General features: G+C 31.4%; 1 protein-coding gene across 1 annotated transcript in view; it reads right to left on the bottom strand.

Moving 5' to 3' along the window:
- Positions 1–266: 266 nt before the first annotated feature.
- LOC139492301 (ATP-dependent RNA helicase DHX58-like) overlaps positions 267–16,824 on the bottom strand; it is a 31,960-nt gene continuing 15,402 nt past the window's right edge. Inside the window, exons 6-19 of the mRNA XM_071280521.1 lie at positions 16,312–16,377; positions 14,763–14,837; positions 13,611–13,676; positions 12,559–12,624; positions 10,272–10,442; positions 9,805–9,887; positions 8,271–8,543; positions 7,697–7,859; positions 6,955–7,050; positions 6,470–6,660; positions 4,440–4,584; positions 3,706–3,939; positions 1,795–1,962; positions 267–1,072 (exon numbers count right to left, since the gene is read on the bottom strand). Coding sequence (XP_071136622.1) covers positions 453–1,072; positions 1,795–1,962; positions 3,706–3,939; positions 4,440–4,584; positions 6,470–6,660; positions 6,955–7,050; positions 7,697–7,859; positions 8,271–8,543; positions 9,805–9,887; positions 10,272–10,442; positions 12,559–12,624; positions 13,611–13,676; positions 14,763–14,837; positions 16,312–16,377 — 2,417 coding nt within the window. The 3' untranslated portion in view covers positions 267–452. The remainder of the gene's footprint in view (positions 1,073–1,794; positions 1,963–3,705; positions 3,940–4,439; positions 4,585–6,469; positions 6,661–6,954; positions 7,051–7,696; positions 7,860–8,270; positions 8,544–9,804; positions 9,888–10,271; positions 10,443–12,558; positions 12,625–13,610; positions 13,677–14,762; positions 14,838–16,311; positions 16,378–16,824) is intronic.

Raw genomic sequence — 16,824 nt, 5'->3', positions numbered from 1 at the left:
AACAATTCATTAAATTAATACGTGTTTGAACTCTTGCTCATTTCAGTATAGTGGATACAACAACGCATTGTATATATTTAACCATCTTGATAGGTAACCATATTTAACCAGAGATGCATACGCCATGCTTACATTACTAAAAGCAATCAAGCTCAAATTACTTGACTTAATGATATGACATCATGTATCCTGCTAAGTAACATTGGTGACTGTACTTTCTTTCCAAATGACGAGGCAAAACTTGAAAAAAGGATTAATGTAGAAACAACATTTAGAATTGATCTTATCTAACAACTATGATGGCATGCAAGTTATAAGTATTCGCTTGACTGCATTCTACACAAAGTGCGATTCCTTACCAAAAGTTTGTAGCAGAAAGAAATAGTTTTTGATCTTTGAAACATAAAGTATATGAATTTTAAAACTGTAACCTTCCTTATATTCAAGTCGTGTCATTCTGCAGTCGGAAGCTGACTAGCTTTAAAGGCAAGTATATCATCGTCATCAACGGTGTCAATCTTATATGGAACATCCTTCCATTTCTTAACATTTACAGCTACTTGCTTTGCCACATTAAATACTTTGATAGACTTCTGAGCCAAAACAACTAATTCACATTCGTTGTACACATTTAAATGTCCCCATTCATGTCCACAGTCACCAATTACCTTGTCAGTCAGCTTTATGTCTTCAGTTACGATGTGTTTTATTGGCTCGCGTTTGATACGACCAAATATAGAATTATCAAACACGACATGGAGTGAACCTTTAAGTATTCTCAAATTTTGTCCTTTAACAATATCCTTTGAACATTTTCTACAAGTAACTTTGAATTGCTCGACAACTTTATTTTTGCTACTTTCGAGCGCTTTCTTTCGTTCAACTTCTTCAGATTGAAAGAGGAGTTGCTTTCCTTTATCTATCTTTTCTCTAATTTCATGCTCGTTCATTGCAATTACAGCATCTACTGCTCTTTTCATCAAAACCATCCTCTCTACATTAATGGTTTCACGTAAGTTTTCTTTTTCGGATCCTATTATAACCTCCTTTCCACCAGCTGTTCTTATTCTACCTGAAAGCAATATAATTATAAATATGTTCATTTCAATTAAGAATATCAGAGATAAAGATACATGTATTACAGGAACATTGGTTCAAAGTTTGATGAGCAAAGGACTAAAATGTACAACCGACAATTTGCATGCATCTAAATTAAATATTATCCATGATGAGCAGAACGGTTTCCGAAAAGATTATAATATAATTGATCACCTTATGTCGATAACAAGTATAATAGAGTCTAGAAAACTACATAAACAGTCTACATTAAATTTTGCTGATTGTATTGACTTTAACAAGGCATACAATACTAACTATAAATAGAGCATTGTTATTTAGCAAATTAAAGTTACTTGGTGTTAGTCCTAAAATGATTAAGGCATTAAGATCTTTGTATAATAATTTTCAGTCTTTTATTAAGTTAAATGGTATTTTAACCTACTGGTTCCCAGTTAAAACTGGTTTGAAACAAGGGTGTATAATTTCACCATCATTGTTTAATTTTTCCATTAATGATTATATTGATGAAGTCAAGCAAAGGACGATAACTGTGTACTCGGACCATATGAAAGGTGATTCTTGTAGAACACACAGTTACTGATAATTTTGAATAATACAGAATGTAATACTGTTTGTCTAATAGGAACGATAAGCTCCTAATTCTGACTTTTTCATTTTCATTGTTTTTCTGTTCTTAAATATCAGATATTAAATAATGCTTAATTGTAAACTAACCTCTCATTTGGCAACTTGTAATTTCATTCGCGGTAAACCGGTATCTTATCATCATGTTACATTCAGGGATGTCAATTCCTTCGCTGGCCACTGCAGTCGCCACAAGGCATTTGTGTACACCAGATTTGAATTTATTTAACACTTCAAGTTGTTTATGTTTGGTAAGACCTTGTAATAACAAAACAAAATAATAACTATGCATGTGTACGCATTTAACATATGGTGGGAATAGTCTTACATTAGATTTTGTTACTTTTATTATTACTATTGAAGGATATTCTTGAAGTACGATGATATAAATTTGAAAACAAAATTCAATAGATAAGTTTAAAGATCTGTTTCCAACTCGGTGTATAAATTCACCACAAGGCGACAATGCAAGGGTTTAGATGACGTATATATCACCAAGACTGTCTTATAAAAGTTTACGGTCGTATATCATGTCGTCGTCGTCGTCTTCATTTGGTTTCCGGACAATAACTTTAATATATATAAGTTAATAGAAATCTATGAAATTCATACACAATGTTTATAACCACAAAAGGAGGGTTGTGATTAATTTGGGGGGTTATGGTATCAACAATTTATGAAAAAGGGGCCAAAAAGGAGCATACAATACCACAAAGTTATGGTTAGGAATAGATTGGGGGTGAGGGTGGGGGAGGGGTTATGGCTAAAACCGTTTTGGAATAAAGATCAAAAACAGGGGGAAAAAAGGTTTCCTGGTTAATGGACAATTACTTCAGTAATACATGACAAAATCCGCATCGCATTCTGTATCACCACAATAAACAATAAACCAATATCTGTCCCGATGGCCGAAGGTCAAGAGGGCTGATATTAGTCGACTGATGATGCATCATGCGATACGGATTTTGCCATGTATTATTCTGTTTATCATATATTCATTTTCTATTTTAGGACTTTTATGATGTATTAAAATGGGTAATAATGGTTGCGAACTCCATTGGAAATTTACAAAAGCAAAAAAAAGGGGGAATCAGTATCATTTTTTTTTGGGGGGGAGGGGGCGGGGGTCGTTTGCAACAGCATAGTGTATTGCAAAAAAATGAATATAAATTCATACAATATAACCAATTCTAAGTTCTTTTACTACAGTTATACTGTGTCAGAAACCCTTTTATGTGTCAAATATTTGATTACAGACCAAATTCAGACTTGTATCAAGCGCGAATGTTGTGTCCATTTTTGCCACAACTGTTTAGGGTAGGACATCTGCAGTCGTTTCCAGCTGCGCTCGGCGAAGCAACTGATTATTTTATGTTATAAAGCTTATTGTCGTTTTGGTTTGACAAATTGACATGTATATTTTGATAAAATTTAAGGCTTTATGATCCTTTATAAATGGAACATTTTTCAACATCAAAATTAACAATTATTCTTGAAAAGTTAATTCTTATGGGGTATTTCTGATCAAAGCCGTCAAAAGCCTGAGAATGTTAACTTTTTATCATTAAGGTTATGATTTGTAATTTAATTTAAAAGTATTTTTCACAGAGTGCGTCTATTATATACTGCATATATGGTTTTTTTTTTGGGGAGCTATTTGATGTCATTGTGTGTTTGTATAGTTATTTTACTGTCTGATTGACATCCGTGTCCTTTACTACTCGATTTGAATATTATATGAATTGAAAAATGTTAAATTCATTATACAATTTCTACATCAATATTAAGTTTATACATTAACAATATCGTAATATTATAAAGTTGCACACTTGTTGTTTTCAATTCCATCACATGAATATCCATTTTCGGTGATTTTTCACGGTCACAAAAGCTTAACTTCAAAATATAACTTTTTCTTTGATGATAGATAGGATCACATAAAGAAAAATTATATTCATCAAATAGACAGTGATTTTGTTAAGCAGTTATAAATATATTCACCTCCATCTTCTATTCCAACCTGTGACCCAGTGAAGTATTCACAATTTAGATTTTTCAGGTGTTCAAGTCTTTTAGCAAGTGCCCTTGCAGTAGCTCTTGTCTTCACGAATATAAAAAACCTAGAATTGTCTCCCTGTTTTTCATATTCTCTCTGTAGCCAATGGATAATTTCCTGTACATCCGGATTGCATTCAACTTGTTCGGGATCAAGAGAACACATGAATTTACACACATCTGAAATACATATTTTGCAAGTTTTGTATTCATGAAAAGTTGTTAACCCCTTAAATTTATCCGTTTATTGAATGAAACATTCACTGATCATTGAGGCAGTAATTTTGACCTAAATATATCAGTAAATTCGTCATGAACTTGCGCAGTGGGTCATGATTTTGTCTTGTATTTCCAGGTAATTTACAACGGCGCATCTTTACATTGGTTCTTTTCCAAATGTAATTTTGAAGATAAAACTAGTTTGTTTTAAAATTAATAGTTTTGTAAACAGTTACATGTATCAGCTATGGTTAGTAAATATGAATAACGTTAATTTTGTGGTAAATTTCAATTATTATTTTGACGTTACATCTGCGTTTAATATTGAAGAAAACATTGCTATTTTCGAAGATAACAATTTTTTGTTAATATCATGGAATGATATACATGTATTCTGATTTATGTCATATTCATCATATATAATATATGAGATAACACTTCATATCCAAACCATAACTCACCCTCTAAATATTTCAAAATGTCCCTTTCTTCTATTGTATTGGCATTTTGACTTTGTATTGATTCCTCTGATGACCTTGAGGTTATCAAGTCCACAACTGCTTGTGTGTCGAGAAGTGAATTCATTTCTAAACATTCTGCATATATCTAAGAAATTACATATATGAGATTAACATCAAGAACGCAGATTGTTTGGGACAAATATAAGTAACAGCACAATTCAAATGAGTAATTTGGTGTTATATAAAAAAGAAGATGTGATATGATTGCCAATGAGACAACTCTTCACAAGAGACCGAATGTCACAGAAATTCACAACTATAGGTCACCGAACGGCCTTTAACAAGGAACAAAGCCCTTACTACATAGTCAGCTATAAAAAAAAAACGAAATGAAAAATGCAAAACAATTCAAACGAGAAAACTTATAGACTGATTTATGTACAAAACATTCAGAATTGAATTAGCTGTTAGCGGGATCTAACACTCATAATAACCTGGAACAGTAGTGTAACAGTACAACATACTAACGAACTAAAAAAATCAGTTGAAAAATGCCAAGCTTATCACATGGATACAAATAGAAAAACATAAAACAAAAACACAGAGTGGACGTGTGCGGGCACTTGTACATTGCAAAAATAAAAAGACACTAATTATAGATCTGAGCGTACTCCAAGTTACTGACAGCTAGGTCAAAAACCAATAACATCTACTTAAATAAATTGAATTTACATGTAAGACTAAATCATCAACCAGTACACACCTAACAGCATATAATTATTTTTCTCTATTCACTAGTTTATTTCAAATAAACCAAATAGTACGTCAGGCTATAAATCATGCATCTAAAAGTGTAGTTTTCGAATGATCCAAAGGTATCATTTGTCACAATGTTTGCAGTAAAATATTAACATTTCGAAATTAGTGAGTCATAATCAAAGTTTACATCTAAAGTCCAGTTAATAAAAACAAACCTGTAATGCTGACGAACATTTCATAGATCTTTATCACTTCATTCCTTCTATATTTGATTGCAATTTTACAGGCAAGAGGGACAAATGGATTTCTAGTACCCGGACTCGTCCACTCAATTTGTAGTATTTGTATTTTGTCCATCTGACGAGTTAAGCTCTTTTCAATTGATTTTTATAGTTCGTTCTTATGTTGTACTGTTTAACCACTGTCCCAGGTTAAGGGGACAGTTGGGAGACCGCTAATATGTTTCACCCGGCCACATTCTGTATGTATGTGCCTGTCCCAAGTCAGGAGCCTGTAATTCAGTGGTTGTCGTTTCTTTATGTGTTACATGTTTATGTGTTACAGATTTATTTTTCGTTCATTTGTTGTGCCTAACTTAGGCCGTTAGTGTTCTCATTTGAATTGTTTTACGTTGTCATTTCGGGGACTTAATAGCTGACTATGCGGTATTGGCTTTGCTCCTTGTTTAAGGCCGTACGGTGACCTATAGTTATTAATTTCTGTGTCATTTGGTCTCTTATGGAGACTTGTCTCATTGGCAATCATACCATATCTTCTTTCTTATATTCAAATATAGTATTCATCGAAACTAAAATTGAACCCCAGTCCACTATCAATGTAAACTATGTGCCTTTGATGTTCATGATTCTTTCTCCTCACTTTTAAAGACATCTTTTTTAAGTTTTACCAATCAATAACAAATCATTGCCTTGTTTTGCTTATAAGATGCAAAGTGAATGAACGAAGGACTAAAACGACGGACGCTAATGTACAGCAATAGCCCAACTGACATACACAAAGAAGGAACATGGACAGATTTCTGCATAGAACTCGATGGGTTTGTTAACCTATACAAGTAAAACAACAAAAAATACCGAACTCAGAGGAATATTCAAAACTGTAGGTACACAATCATATGGCAAAATCAAAATCTCAAACATATCAAACGAATGGAAAACAACTGTCATATTCCTGACTTGGTACAGGTAGTTTCTCACGTAGAAAAGTCATATACTAGTATTGTTTTTCTATCAGTTTATATGACTACTTACCTCTAAATGACGTAAGTATGTCAACATCAGTCTTGGAACATATTCATCTTTGTTCAAGACATTTTCAACCTTCAGTCTAGTTTCTGTTATCCACTGAATGTACGTTTGCTCTAATTTCTGAATAGGAATATTTAGCAGGCTCTGTTTCACATCATGTATGACTTGCATACTGACAGCCAGGAAAGTCTGAACTGAAATTTTAAAATATATTGCTTGACTTAATGTTCAATTTAACAAATACATTTGTTAATGAAAGAAAACTAACTTAGGACATTTTAGGAAATTTAGGACAACCGACTTTTGTGTCGACTAAGGAATCTGAATATTTATTTCCTGTTATTCCAATAGTAAAAATCTTGCCACTGTGAGAATAAATAAGAAAATTATTTAAAATATATAATCAAAACGAGATGAAATACATCCATTTCTGCATTCGTTGAATACTATATTTTGTTTTCAACATGTTCAAGGTAATCAATATTTACCTTTTCCCAACTGAAACTGCCTTTCAACATAAGATATTGACGACTCTAATTTATCTTGTATCGGATTTCGTTTTCGAACTTTCATCTGTAATACAACTGAAATGAAATGTTACCAAAAATTAGCGTTCTATTGGAAATTATTTATGCGAAATATGGGATGCTGTTCAGATCATCTAAATACTAAGAACACAATTTCACAATGTATTTTAGGTAAACAACCACTTATTCATAGCCCAAATTTTGGTGTAAATAAACTTGAACTTTAAAAGAATAGCTTTCTATGTTTAATTTGCAACTTTAAGCAATAATGGCTGTTTTGTCGTAAGTAAAAAAATAAGTGGCATTCAATTCATATCAAAACTATACCGTATCCTCCCTTGTGCTGAAAAAGTCGATTGCATATTAGGGCGTACTGGTTGTCGGAGATTTGATAGTACAACAACAGGTACTTTCAGTCTGAACAACAGGAATAATGTGCTTTCCTATTATAATTTGATATAACTCTTTATTAATCAAAAGACACTTTCAGGTATGAACGCTACGGTTATCCAAAGTCCCCAAGCTTTCATTTGATACAAAACTCCATCCAAATATGTAACCTATTGACAAGTATACAGCTATGCGTAGGAACTATTTTGTTAAAAACATATGCTATGTTTTATGACCTGAATGAGTGGTTCTATACCTTTAAACCGAATCGTGGTCAAAATTTAATTAAAAACGGAAATATACTTTTGTTTACCTTGTTCCGCCTCAGTGGTATATTCTTCAAGGTTCTCATTATGCTTACGGACAGTAGACAGATGTATAACATCCATGTTTGTCATGACTTTCATCAAGTGTTCCTTTGCTGAAGTCTCATCTTTAGCTTTGTTTGTCCCTGGAGAAGCTGTTAAACCTACTATCTGAAATGAATCATACATGTAATAAACAGAATCGTACTGCCAATTGAAAGGCCAAAACTATCTTATAGAATCGTAGAAGATTATAATACAGATACAAACTTCGGAGTTATTTAGTTACTTTCTCAGATATGAAATAGCAGGCTAAAAATTCCAAAGGGAAAAAAGTATTGAAATTGAGTTTAATTGTCAACGCATTGCAAAAGATGAAAAAAAAAGGCGAAATATTTTCTTCTTACAGTATAAAGAAAAAGAAAACTAAAGAATTTCAAAATAAACCAGGACTTGTGCAGTCTTTCGGAACAGTTTTATAAGGAAAAATAGAAATAAGAGAATGCTTTATAAAATTAGAGGTGGAAAATTTGAAAGGAATATTTACACTCATAAAGTGACAGACTAATATCGTATGCATACCTGCGGCAATTTCATATCCTGTGCATCATTCTGTGCTTTCCGATAAGTAGCCATTATATCGTTATATGGTGTTTTTCCATGAACATGGTGGCATTCATCCAAAACCAACATGGAAAATGTATTTATTGGCACAGGGAACTTCTCTTCTAGTTTCATTTTATTCATTAACAATTGAGGCGTCATAAAGAATAGACGACCATTGTCAAACTGCTGTCGTGCAGACTCATCTGTGCTTTCTTGTCCGACCAGAAATTTTTTGATGTCGTTATCTCTCTGAAGGATATCATCATCATTTAAAAACTATTAATACAAATATGTTAAATTATAAATACTGAGACCTCTCTTTAAAGATGATCTAACGATCTATAATACCTTATTTTCAAACATTAATGGCCAGAGAAAAAAGACTGCACACTAGACATTTTCTTGGAAGTGATTAGTTGTCATTAAACCTTTAAACAGGCCTATAAACGATCATTTCTTCCACAAATATTCATGTCATTCCAAAATATGATTTAAAAGTGTTGAACAGCATAGTTTAATACTTGTCATGATTGTCCTAAAACAAACTGCGTTCATTCTTTGATATGGAGTAGTTTATGTTTATTGATACATGCAAGTGTTTGTGTATTTTATCTTACGAATTGTTTTTGTACCTTTCGTAAACCCCCTGATTGAGATAACAAAACAAAAAGGGGGAGGGGTTTAAACATTACATGTTGTACTTTGTATATTGATATGCTTTTAACAAATGAAAGTATTACAGACAAATTGTTATACCAGGATTCTCGATGTATATCAAAACTGTCGAAAAATTAATTAGATTGCATCAACGGTATACATATTAATCAACGTGCAGATATCGTATACTTTCAGATGTTTCACATCCCATCTTTTATGATTATATTCTATACAAAGACATGATTCGGATTATGATCTTATCGGATATTTTATGATAGTATCATATTTCACTCGTATTTTCTTGTTATTTTGGTTCATTTACATGTTTCGGATACTATATGTTTATGGCAAGCTGAAGTCCGGGTCTAAGACACGATATGTGTTGACGATCCATTTGTGGCCTTGAGCTGTGTTCTGCACTTAAAACTGGTTGTTGTCTCTTTGACGCATCCTCGTTTCCACTCTTACTTTCAGTGATTAATAAAAATGTCTCCTGTTTGTTTATCTTATTAAGGGGAGAGAATTTAGATTAAGAGTGATTTGAAGCTTGACATTTTGAATATACTTTTGTTTTTTATTGTCGTGTTGACCTCCTATCGTAATTTGTTTCGTTTGATAACAGTGTCATTGATATAGGAACCTAAATTTCTTTTTATGTATGTAAGAAAATACCATCTACCTAGCCTTTTCATTTTTTGTGTTTTTCAGTTTTTTAAGGAACCTGTTCAGATGAACAGCAGTGACGGTTTGAAATTTCTCAATATATATTTGGACTAATTTCTAATGTTTCTCTAACATGTCTAGTCAGTAATAGTTTTCCATAGTTCAAAGGCTGTTTTTAATAAAACTATACCTGCAAACGCTTCAGGATGTCGCATGCTTTTTTGTATTGTTGATCTAACAATGGATTGGTTCTTGCCAAAAATACAACCTTTGCTAGTAAAAAGAATAAATAATTCAATCATTTTAATATATTAAAGTGAAACCTGTCTGCACCGATTTCTTGTACAAACAAAAACCTATCTAAACTAAACTTGTTCTTTAGACTAGTCATATCAATTTTTATGTTTTATGAATCTGAATAAACCAAACAGATAAATCCAAACAAATTTTATGTCCCAAAATAGGTTCTGTTTAGATAGGTTATACTGTACAATTATAGTTTGAAGTTGCATTGTCATATTTTAATAATCTTGCATTGTTTTTATTAAACCCACAGTTAAAGTAGTACAATGACCTTGTATATTTAAAATATTTTGAAATCAAGATGAACAAGTATATTAAGTGTTATATCAAATGTGATAAATCTAAGCACAATACCATTTGGATTTCGTTTGATATGCTCATCGATTATATGGAAGGCAACAATTGTTTTTCCAGCATTCGTCACTGCACAAATTATAGTGTTTTTCCCTTGAAGTGCATTCTCTGCTAACTCTTCTTGGTATTTACGAAGTCCGCCGTAAGTTTTTGGAGTTGGTTCCTCTTTTTCTGAAAATTTGAACTGGACTCGTTTTAGACACTATTAGACACTAGACAACTATTTTATTCATCAATACTAGACACTATTTTATTTATTTATACTAGACACTATTTTATTTATTAATACTACTTTTTCTGTTAAGTCTGTTTTTTGTGATATATATTTGACGTGACTCTGTACTTATGTATCCCGTCATACTTTGAACCACACACTTATTTTATTTATTATTATTACTTTTACTGTCAAGTATGTTTTTTGTTATATCTACTTGACTCTGTATTTATGTATGCCGTCATACTTTGAACGACAAAATTATTTTATGTCTACCTGTGCGATTTGCAAACTCTCAATTTTACACCAGTACTGAAAACCTTCCATCCTGTATGGGTGGACTTTACATAGATAAATAAAATCGTATAATATAAGCAAAATGAGGATGTTAAATTTGATGTATGCCTTTTTGTGCTTCTTCGTTACATTTGTTGTTTTTATAGTGATTAAGATGATAACACAATGTTGACTGCTGTACCCCTATTTTTTGACACTTTTACCTATTGTGTCTGTTTGTTTTGTTCACGCGTCGTTGACAATGTAATGGAATTTGATGCGACTGTTATACAAGTGAGAGGTTTAGCTAGCTATAAAACCAGGTTCAATCCGCCATTTTCTACATAAGAAAATGCCTGTACCAAGTCAGGAATATGACAGTTGTTGTCAATTCGTTTGATGTGTTTGAACTTTTGAATTTGCCATTTGATTTGGGACTTTCCTTTTTGAATTTTCCTCGGAGTTCAGTATTTTTGTGTTTTTACTTTTTAATATTCCATCCTTGAAGATCTATATTGTGATATGGCATTTGAAACATCTTTTTGCGAAAAGAATCTTTGACTTTCATTTCTTGGAAATATGGTACATGTACTCTGTTAAATTGACTGTACTTTAGAACTTGTAACTTATTAATCTTCAATAATCATAACCATGCGAAACAAATATAAAGTTTCTGATCCAGACCTTTTTTTCAGTATATACACTTTAGAAATTTATTATGCCCGTTAAAGAGAGGAGAATGATACCAAAGGTATATTCAAATTCATCAAATGTAAATAAAACGACAATGTCATAGGAAACACGAGAAAGGACAGGAAAACAAACAAACAAAAGCACACCATTTACAACATAGAAAGCTAAAGATTGAACAACACTTATCCCAAGAAAAACAGGGTTGAACTCATGTGCTCTGGAAGGGTGAACACAATTTTGATAGCTGAATCATTACACAATGTAAACAAACTCATGAATTCGGCTTTAAAAAAAACGATGTTTCAAGTTTATAGGAATATTCAAAAGTGTGTATTTTAGAAAGAGGTTTATTTTCGGTAACTCGGGGCTCATTAAACAGCACAACAAATTTTCTTAGCTCAAAATCGTATAATGATAGACAAGAGTACTTTTCATAATGTGATTTTCAACTATATGGCTACTATCTAATTAAGATTTAATAAAAACGAATAATAACATTGAATAGGCTACAGATTGCGTTGAAACACAATTAGTTTTAATACACATGTATAGTAATTGTAGTTTACTGATGTTCAAACCCCATAAATCGATGAAGACAAATGAATTTAACAAACAAAAATTTAGTGAATCGCATGAACTCCAAAAAGGAGTGATATGGGGGCGTTGACATGAGCAGAGTTTCCAGCTATGTATGCATCAAACTCTATGTGCAAATCAATACTCAGTCATAGTTTCATAATTTTGAATACGATTACAAGTTCGACGGCCGTTTGATTTTTAAAAGCATTAGATTATCTTTAATAATAATAATGTTCAATTGAGAAATACATTTGTGTTTTAGAAAATTGAAAACAATGTAAAGATTTCAGTTTGTTGATTACAACGGAAATATCTTGATATAAATCAAAATTTCTTGTTCCCAGTATTTTACAAAGTTTTATTATATGTTATACCTATCCTTTGTTTGACCTACAATTGACAATGATTTGATTTGAATAATTAATAAATTTACTCTATTTATTCCAAGTATTCCAATGAAATATAGGACAGTATGTTTTACGAATGAAGAACTTCTTCTTTTTGACATATTTTAACTTGACTTACTTGTATCATCATCATGTTTAGAATTTTTCTTGTCAGTCGCTGAATCTTGATCATCTAATTTATTGTCTGTAAATAAGTCATTACTCAACTTTGATGTAAACGACAAGACGGAAATATGAGAGAATGATAGATACGATTTAATATGAAATGATGGCATAATTGACAAACGAATAAATGTGGAAATATCTTTACATCTGAGGGAAAAGAGTATTTTGCATTATTTGATATATGACATAAAAGCCTATTTCTAATTAAGAACCAGTAAGTACAGATAATAACATTGAGCACGCTATTGGGTGCGTCGACACGCAACATAGTATTTACCTATACATATATATAGGTAATAGTAGATGATAACATAGTATTACCTATACATATATATAGGTAATAGTAGATGATAACATAGTATTTACCTATACATATATATATAGGTAATAGTAGATGATAACATAGTATTTACCTATACATATATATAGGTAATAGTAGATGATAACATAGTATTTACCTATACATATATATAGGTAATAGTAGATGTTCAAACTCATATATTGATTAAGACAATCAGTGTGACAGCTACTGAGGCCATCACATGAACTTTAAAAAGAGTAAGAAAACGGAAGGGTGCGTCAGTATGATAAAAGGTTTCTGCAACGCATGCACCAACCGCCATACCAATAAAAACTGAGTCATAATTTCACAATCAGGATAAGAACATACTCGATAAAATTACAAATTAAACGAATGTTCTTTTAAAACAAGTTCTTTAACTAAAAACAAAAACATTATTTTTAGCAAATTGAAAAAGATGATAAGATTTATCTGTTGATTACGAAACGAATATTTTGCTGATATCAAATCCTAACAAATATCTTGTTATCAGTAGTTGTATGGTTTCTTTGTATTTGTTGCAATGCTTTCAATTGATAAAGTCGTGATTTGAATACTGTTTTAAATTCAATCTATATGTTCAAACTATAACAATACATTATACGGCAGTATATGTTTCATAAAGTAAAAACTAAATAATACTAGCATATTATAACTTTTCTTACCTGTATCTTCAACGTGTTTTGATTTTTTATTGTCACTTGCTGAATCCTGAACATCTATTGTCTCTTCTGTTAATAAGAAATAAATTAAAGCTTAGCGTTTCTCGCGAATACATTCTTAATCGAAGCTAATTTAAACATTGGATAGATAAAAAGAATCCTTGTTTATAAAATTCCAATAGGGAACAAACTTTATATTATTGTAACAATAAACCATTTTTTGAGACGTTTCGGCCATTGGCCTTCTTCAGTTCTTTTATTTTTCTTCACAACTACATGGCTGACATTATTTTCTTTCACATTTTCTTCACAACTACATGGCTGACATTATTTTCTTTTAAAGAAAAATAAAGAACTGAAGAAGGCCAATGGCCGAAACGTCTAAAAAAATGGTTTATTGTTACAATAAGATAAAAAGAATATAAGGACTTTACTTAATCATTCTGACATTTACAGGTCTGTGTGTCACCTCTGGATTAGGCGAAACATGTATAGTGAAAGCTTCTGACTCATTTGAAGCACATGTTCTGTAAACTATATTGACAATTATTAAGCTGTCTTAAAGCAATCACTCAATCTTCAGAGAAACATAGCTTACACTGATTTTGTGTTTCTAAATTTACGTTTAATTGTGTAGACAATTTTTTCTTCGGGATAATATGTTGTCCTTTTGTATTTTGGTCAAATTGCTGTCTGTATTGCTGCTTCTTATAGACTTTGAATCGCTGTTAAGGAAAGTTCCATTATTGGTTTTATCTCTAAATCAATATTTTTCATTAATAAAGGCAACAGTAGTATACCGCTGTTCGAAACCTATAAATCGATAGAAAAAAAAAACAAATCCAGGTTACAAACTAAAGCCGAGGGAAACGCAATAAAATCCGGATAACAAACTAAAACCGAGGGAAACGCATTAAACATAAGAAAAGAACAACGACACAACAATATCCGATGAGAATAACAAATATAACATCAAAACTAAATACATGAATTTGGGATAGAAAAGGACCGTAATACGTCTTATAGTAATGTGAATTCACACTCAAATGAACTATCATTTTGATTTTGTAGTTTCCCTTTAGTTGTGAGTTTTGATTTTGTTTTCTACTACATGTGTGTAAGACTTGTATTTGTTTAAAAAATAGTTATGCATACCAGCGCATCGTTTTGGATTGACTTTTTGTTCAGTGGATACTGTTAATAATGAATTAACTTCAATATTTGTGTCGTCTAAAATAAAATAAAAAAGATACGTAGATAAATATGTATACCTTCATAATGTTATATTTTTGTTTATACATTTTCGTTTTTAATGGAAGCTGACTAGTGAAATCATAATTTAAGAAAATCAGCTTTCCATTGTGACTGAAAAGAATACATAAATGACATGACTGACACGTTTGACTCCGATTTTATTTCATTCGTATTGAAGGAATGTTTATACAATCCTCTAAAAATCTTTGGTATCTACGTTTTGTTCATTTTGTTTTATCATCTCTTCTTAATTTGTATTATTCAATGATATGAGCAAATCAGCCCTAATACGGATAAATCTGCATATGCAATACTGATGGCGTTGCCTTGTAGATGTAAATCAAGAGGTAATACTGTTTTGTAGACAGAGCCAATACGGAAAAAAGTTGTATTAGATCAAAGGCTAATAAGGGGCCTTCACTTTCGGGTTTTGTTTTCTCACGCCTTAGCTTACTGAACTTTGGGCGTATCGTTATGCATAACATACATTTGTATATTTTTTTTAATTTACTTTTATTAAATAAGTTTAAATGCTGTTCAGTTTTTGTAATGTTTCGCAACAGAAATATTCAGTTTCATTTCGGTTGATCAATCACCAGAGCGCAGACGATCCTAGAGTAAATAAAGTTAAACTGTCTGATTTATTCTTCCTAGCTACTTTATACTGCTTGATAAAAATGAGTTGTAATACCATACGACTTAGTACTTGGACGAAAAATCCAAAATTACAACTGACAACAGGACAAAAATCGTGAATGCAAAATGACAAATTCAGATATTTTCTTCACTGTATGTTTTTAGTTAGATTAAATAATTAAAATCATTTAATAAACGGATTATGAACTGGCTGTTTCTGTAGTGTTGCTGCATGAAGCACAAGACACAAATGAATTATACGGTGTATACCAAATAAATAGATAAATAGAAGTCACTTTGTTAGTAGTGTATTGTATCAATTAAGCAGATTTTTTTTATATATATTCAACGTAATATTCGATTCTTTATAACTTTGCACAACACAGTTCATCAGTATAATCCAGAATATTCAGAATAATTGTTATTTCTTTTTTTGTCTGGCAATACAATGATTATTGTGTTTCTGGTTCTATATTTTGTCCTTTTTTGGTAATCAGCTCTACATCTTTTTTCGCCTCGAGCATCACTGAAGAGACATTTTTTACCAAAATGCGCATCAGTGTATAAAAAATGTACTGTCGATGTTATTGCTACATAACGTTAAAACTAAGTTGTAACATATATTTAGCAATTACGAATATTAACAATGCAAATAAATGTAAAACTAATTTAAATGAATATCTTAGAAATTGGTAAGTTTATAAGGATGATATATGCAAATCATCAGTTGCTAGTTACCAATATTTGATTAGTTTCAAATAGTTGCGTTAAAAGGCAGTATGTTTAACAAAAAAAGTATATTACTACTTTGTACCTATATCATCGCCATGTTTTGATTTTTTCCTCTCACTCCCTGAATCTTGAACGTCTAAAGATTCTTCTGTAAATAAGTAATAACATTGGGTTGAACGTTTCTTAAGAATGCGCACTATTAATTAGCAAGTTCAAACCATCAGTATTATTAGATAAAAACCTTATGAAGGATATTAAGCTGATAATGTGACATTACGTTCAAAGTTAAAATACATTGAAAACCAGACAATATTTCAAAACGTGTTGCCACATATTAATGTTACCTATGCCTTGTGGTAGACAATCGATATTGGTTTCAATGATTATGACATAAGAACAAAGGATGCAGGATATACTGTAAAAAATAGATTGCAACTACCACCTAAAAAATCCACTCGTTTCAATGATATGTTTTTCACAGAGGTGTTTTGAGGACTTGATACGTGATAATCATGTGGTTTTAAATAGTATAGTTGGTTTGTTAATTTACGAGTGACACTCAACGAATGACTTTGCAGTTTACAGGTTCGGATAT

The sequence above is a fragment of the Mytilus edulis genome, chromosome 10 (genome assembly GCF_963676685.1).
Source record: "Mytilus edulis chromosome 10, xbMytEdul2.2, whole genome shotgun sequence".
In the NCBI taxonomy this organism is placed as follows: Eukaryota; Metazoa; Mollusca; class Bivalvia; order Mytilida; family Mytilidae; genus Mytilus; species Mytilus edulis.
Note: the sequence above shows the minus strand (reverse complement) of the source record. Positions and strands in the feature narration are given on the sequence as shown.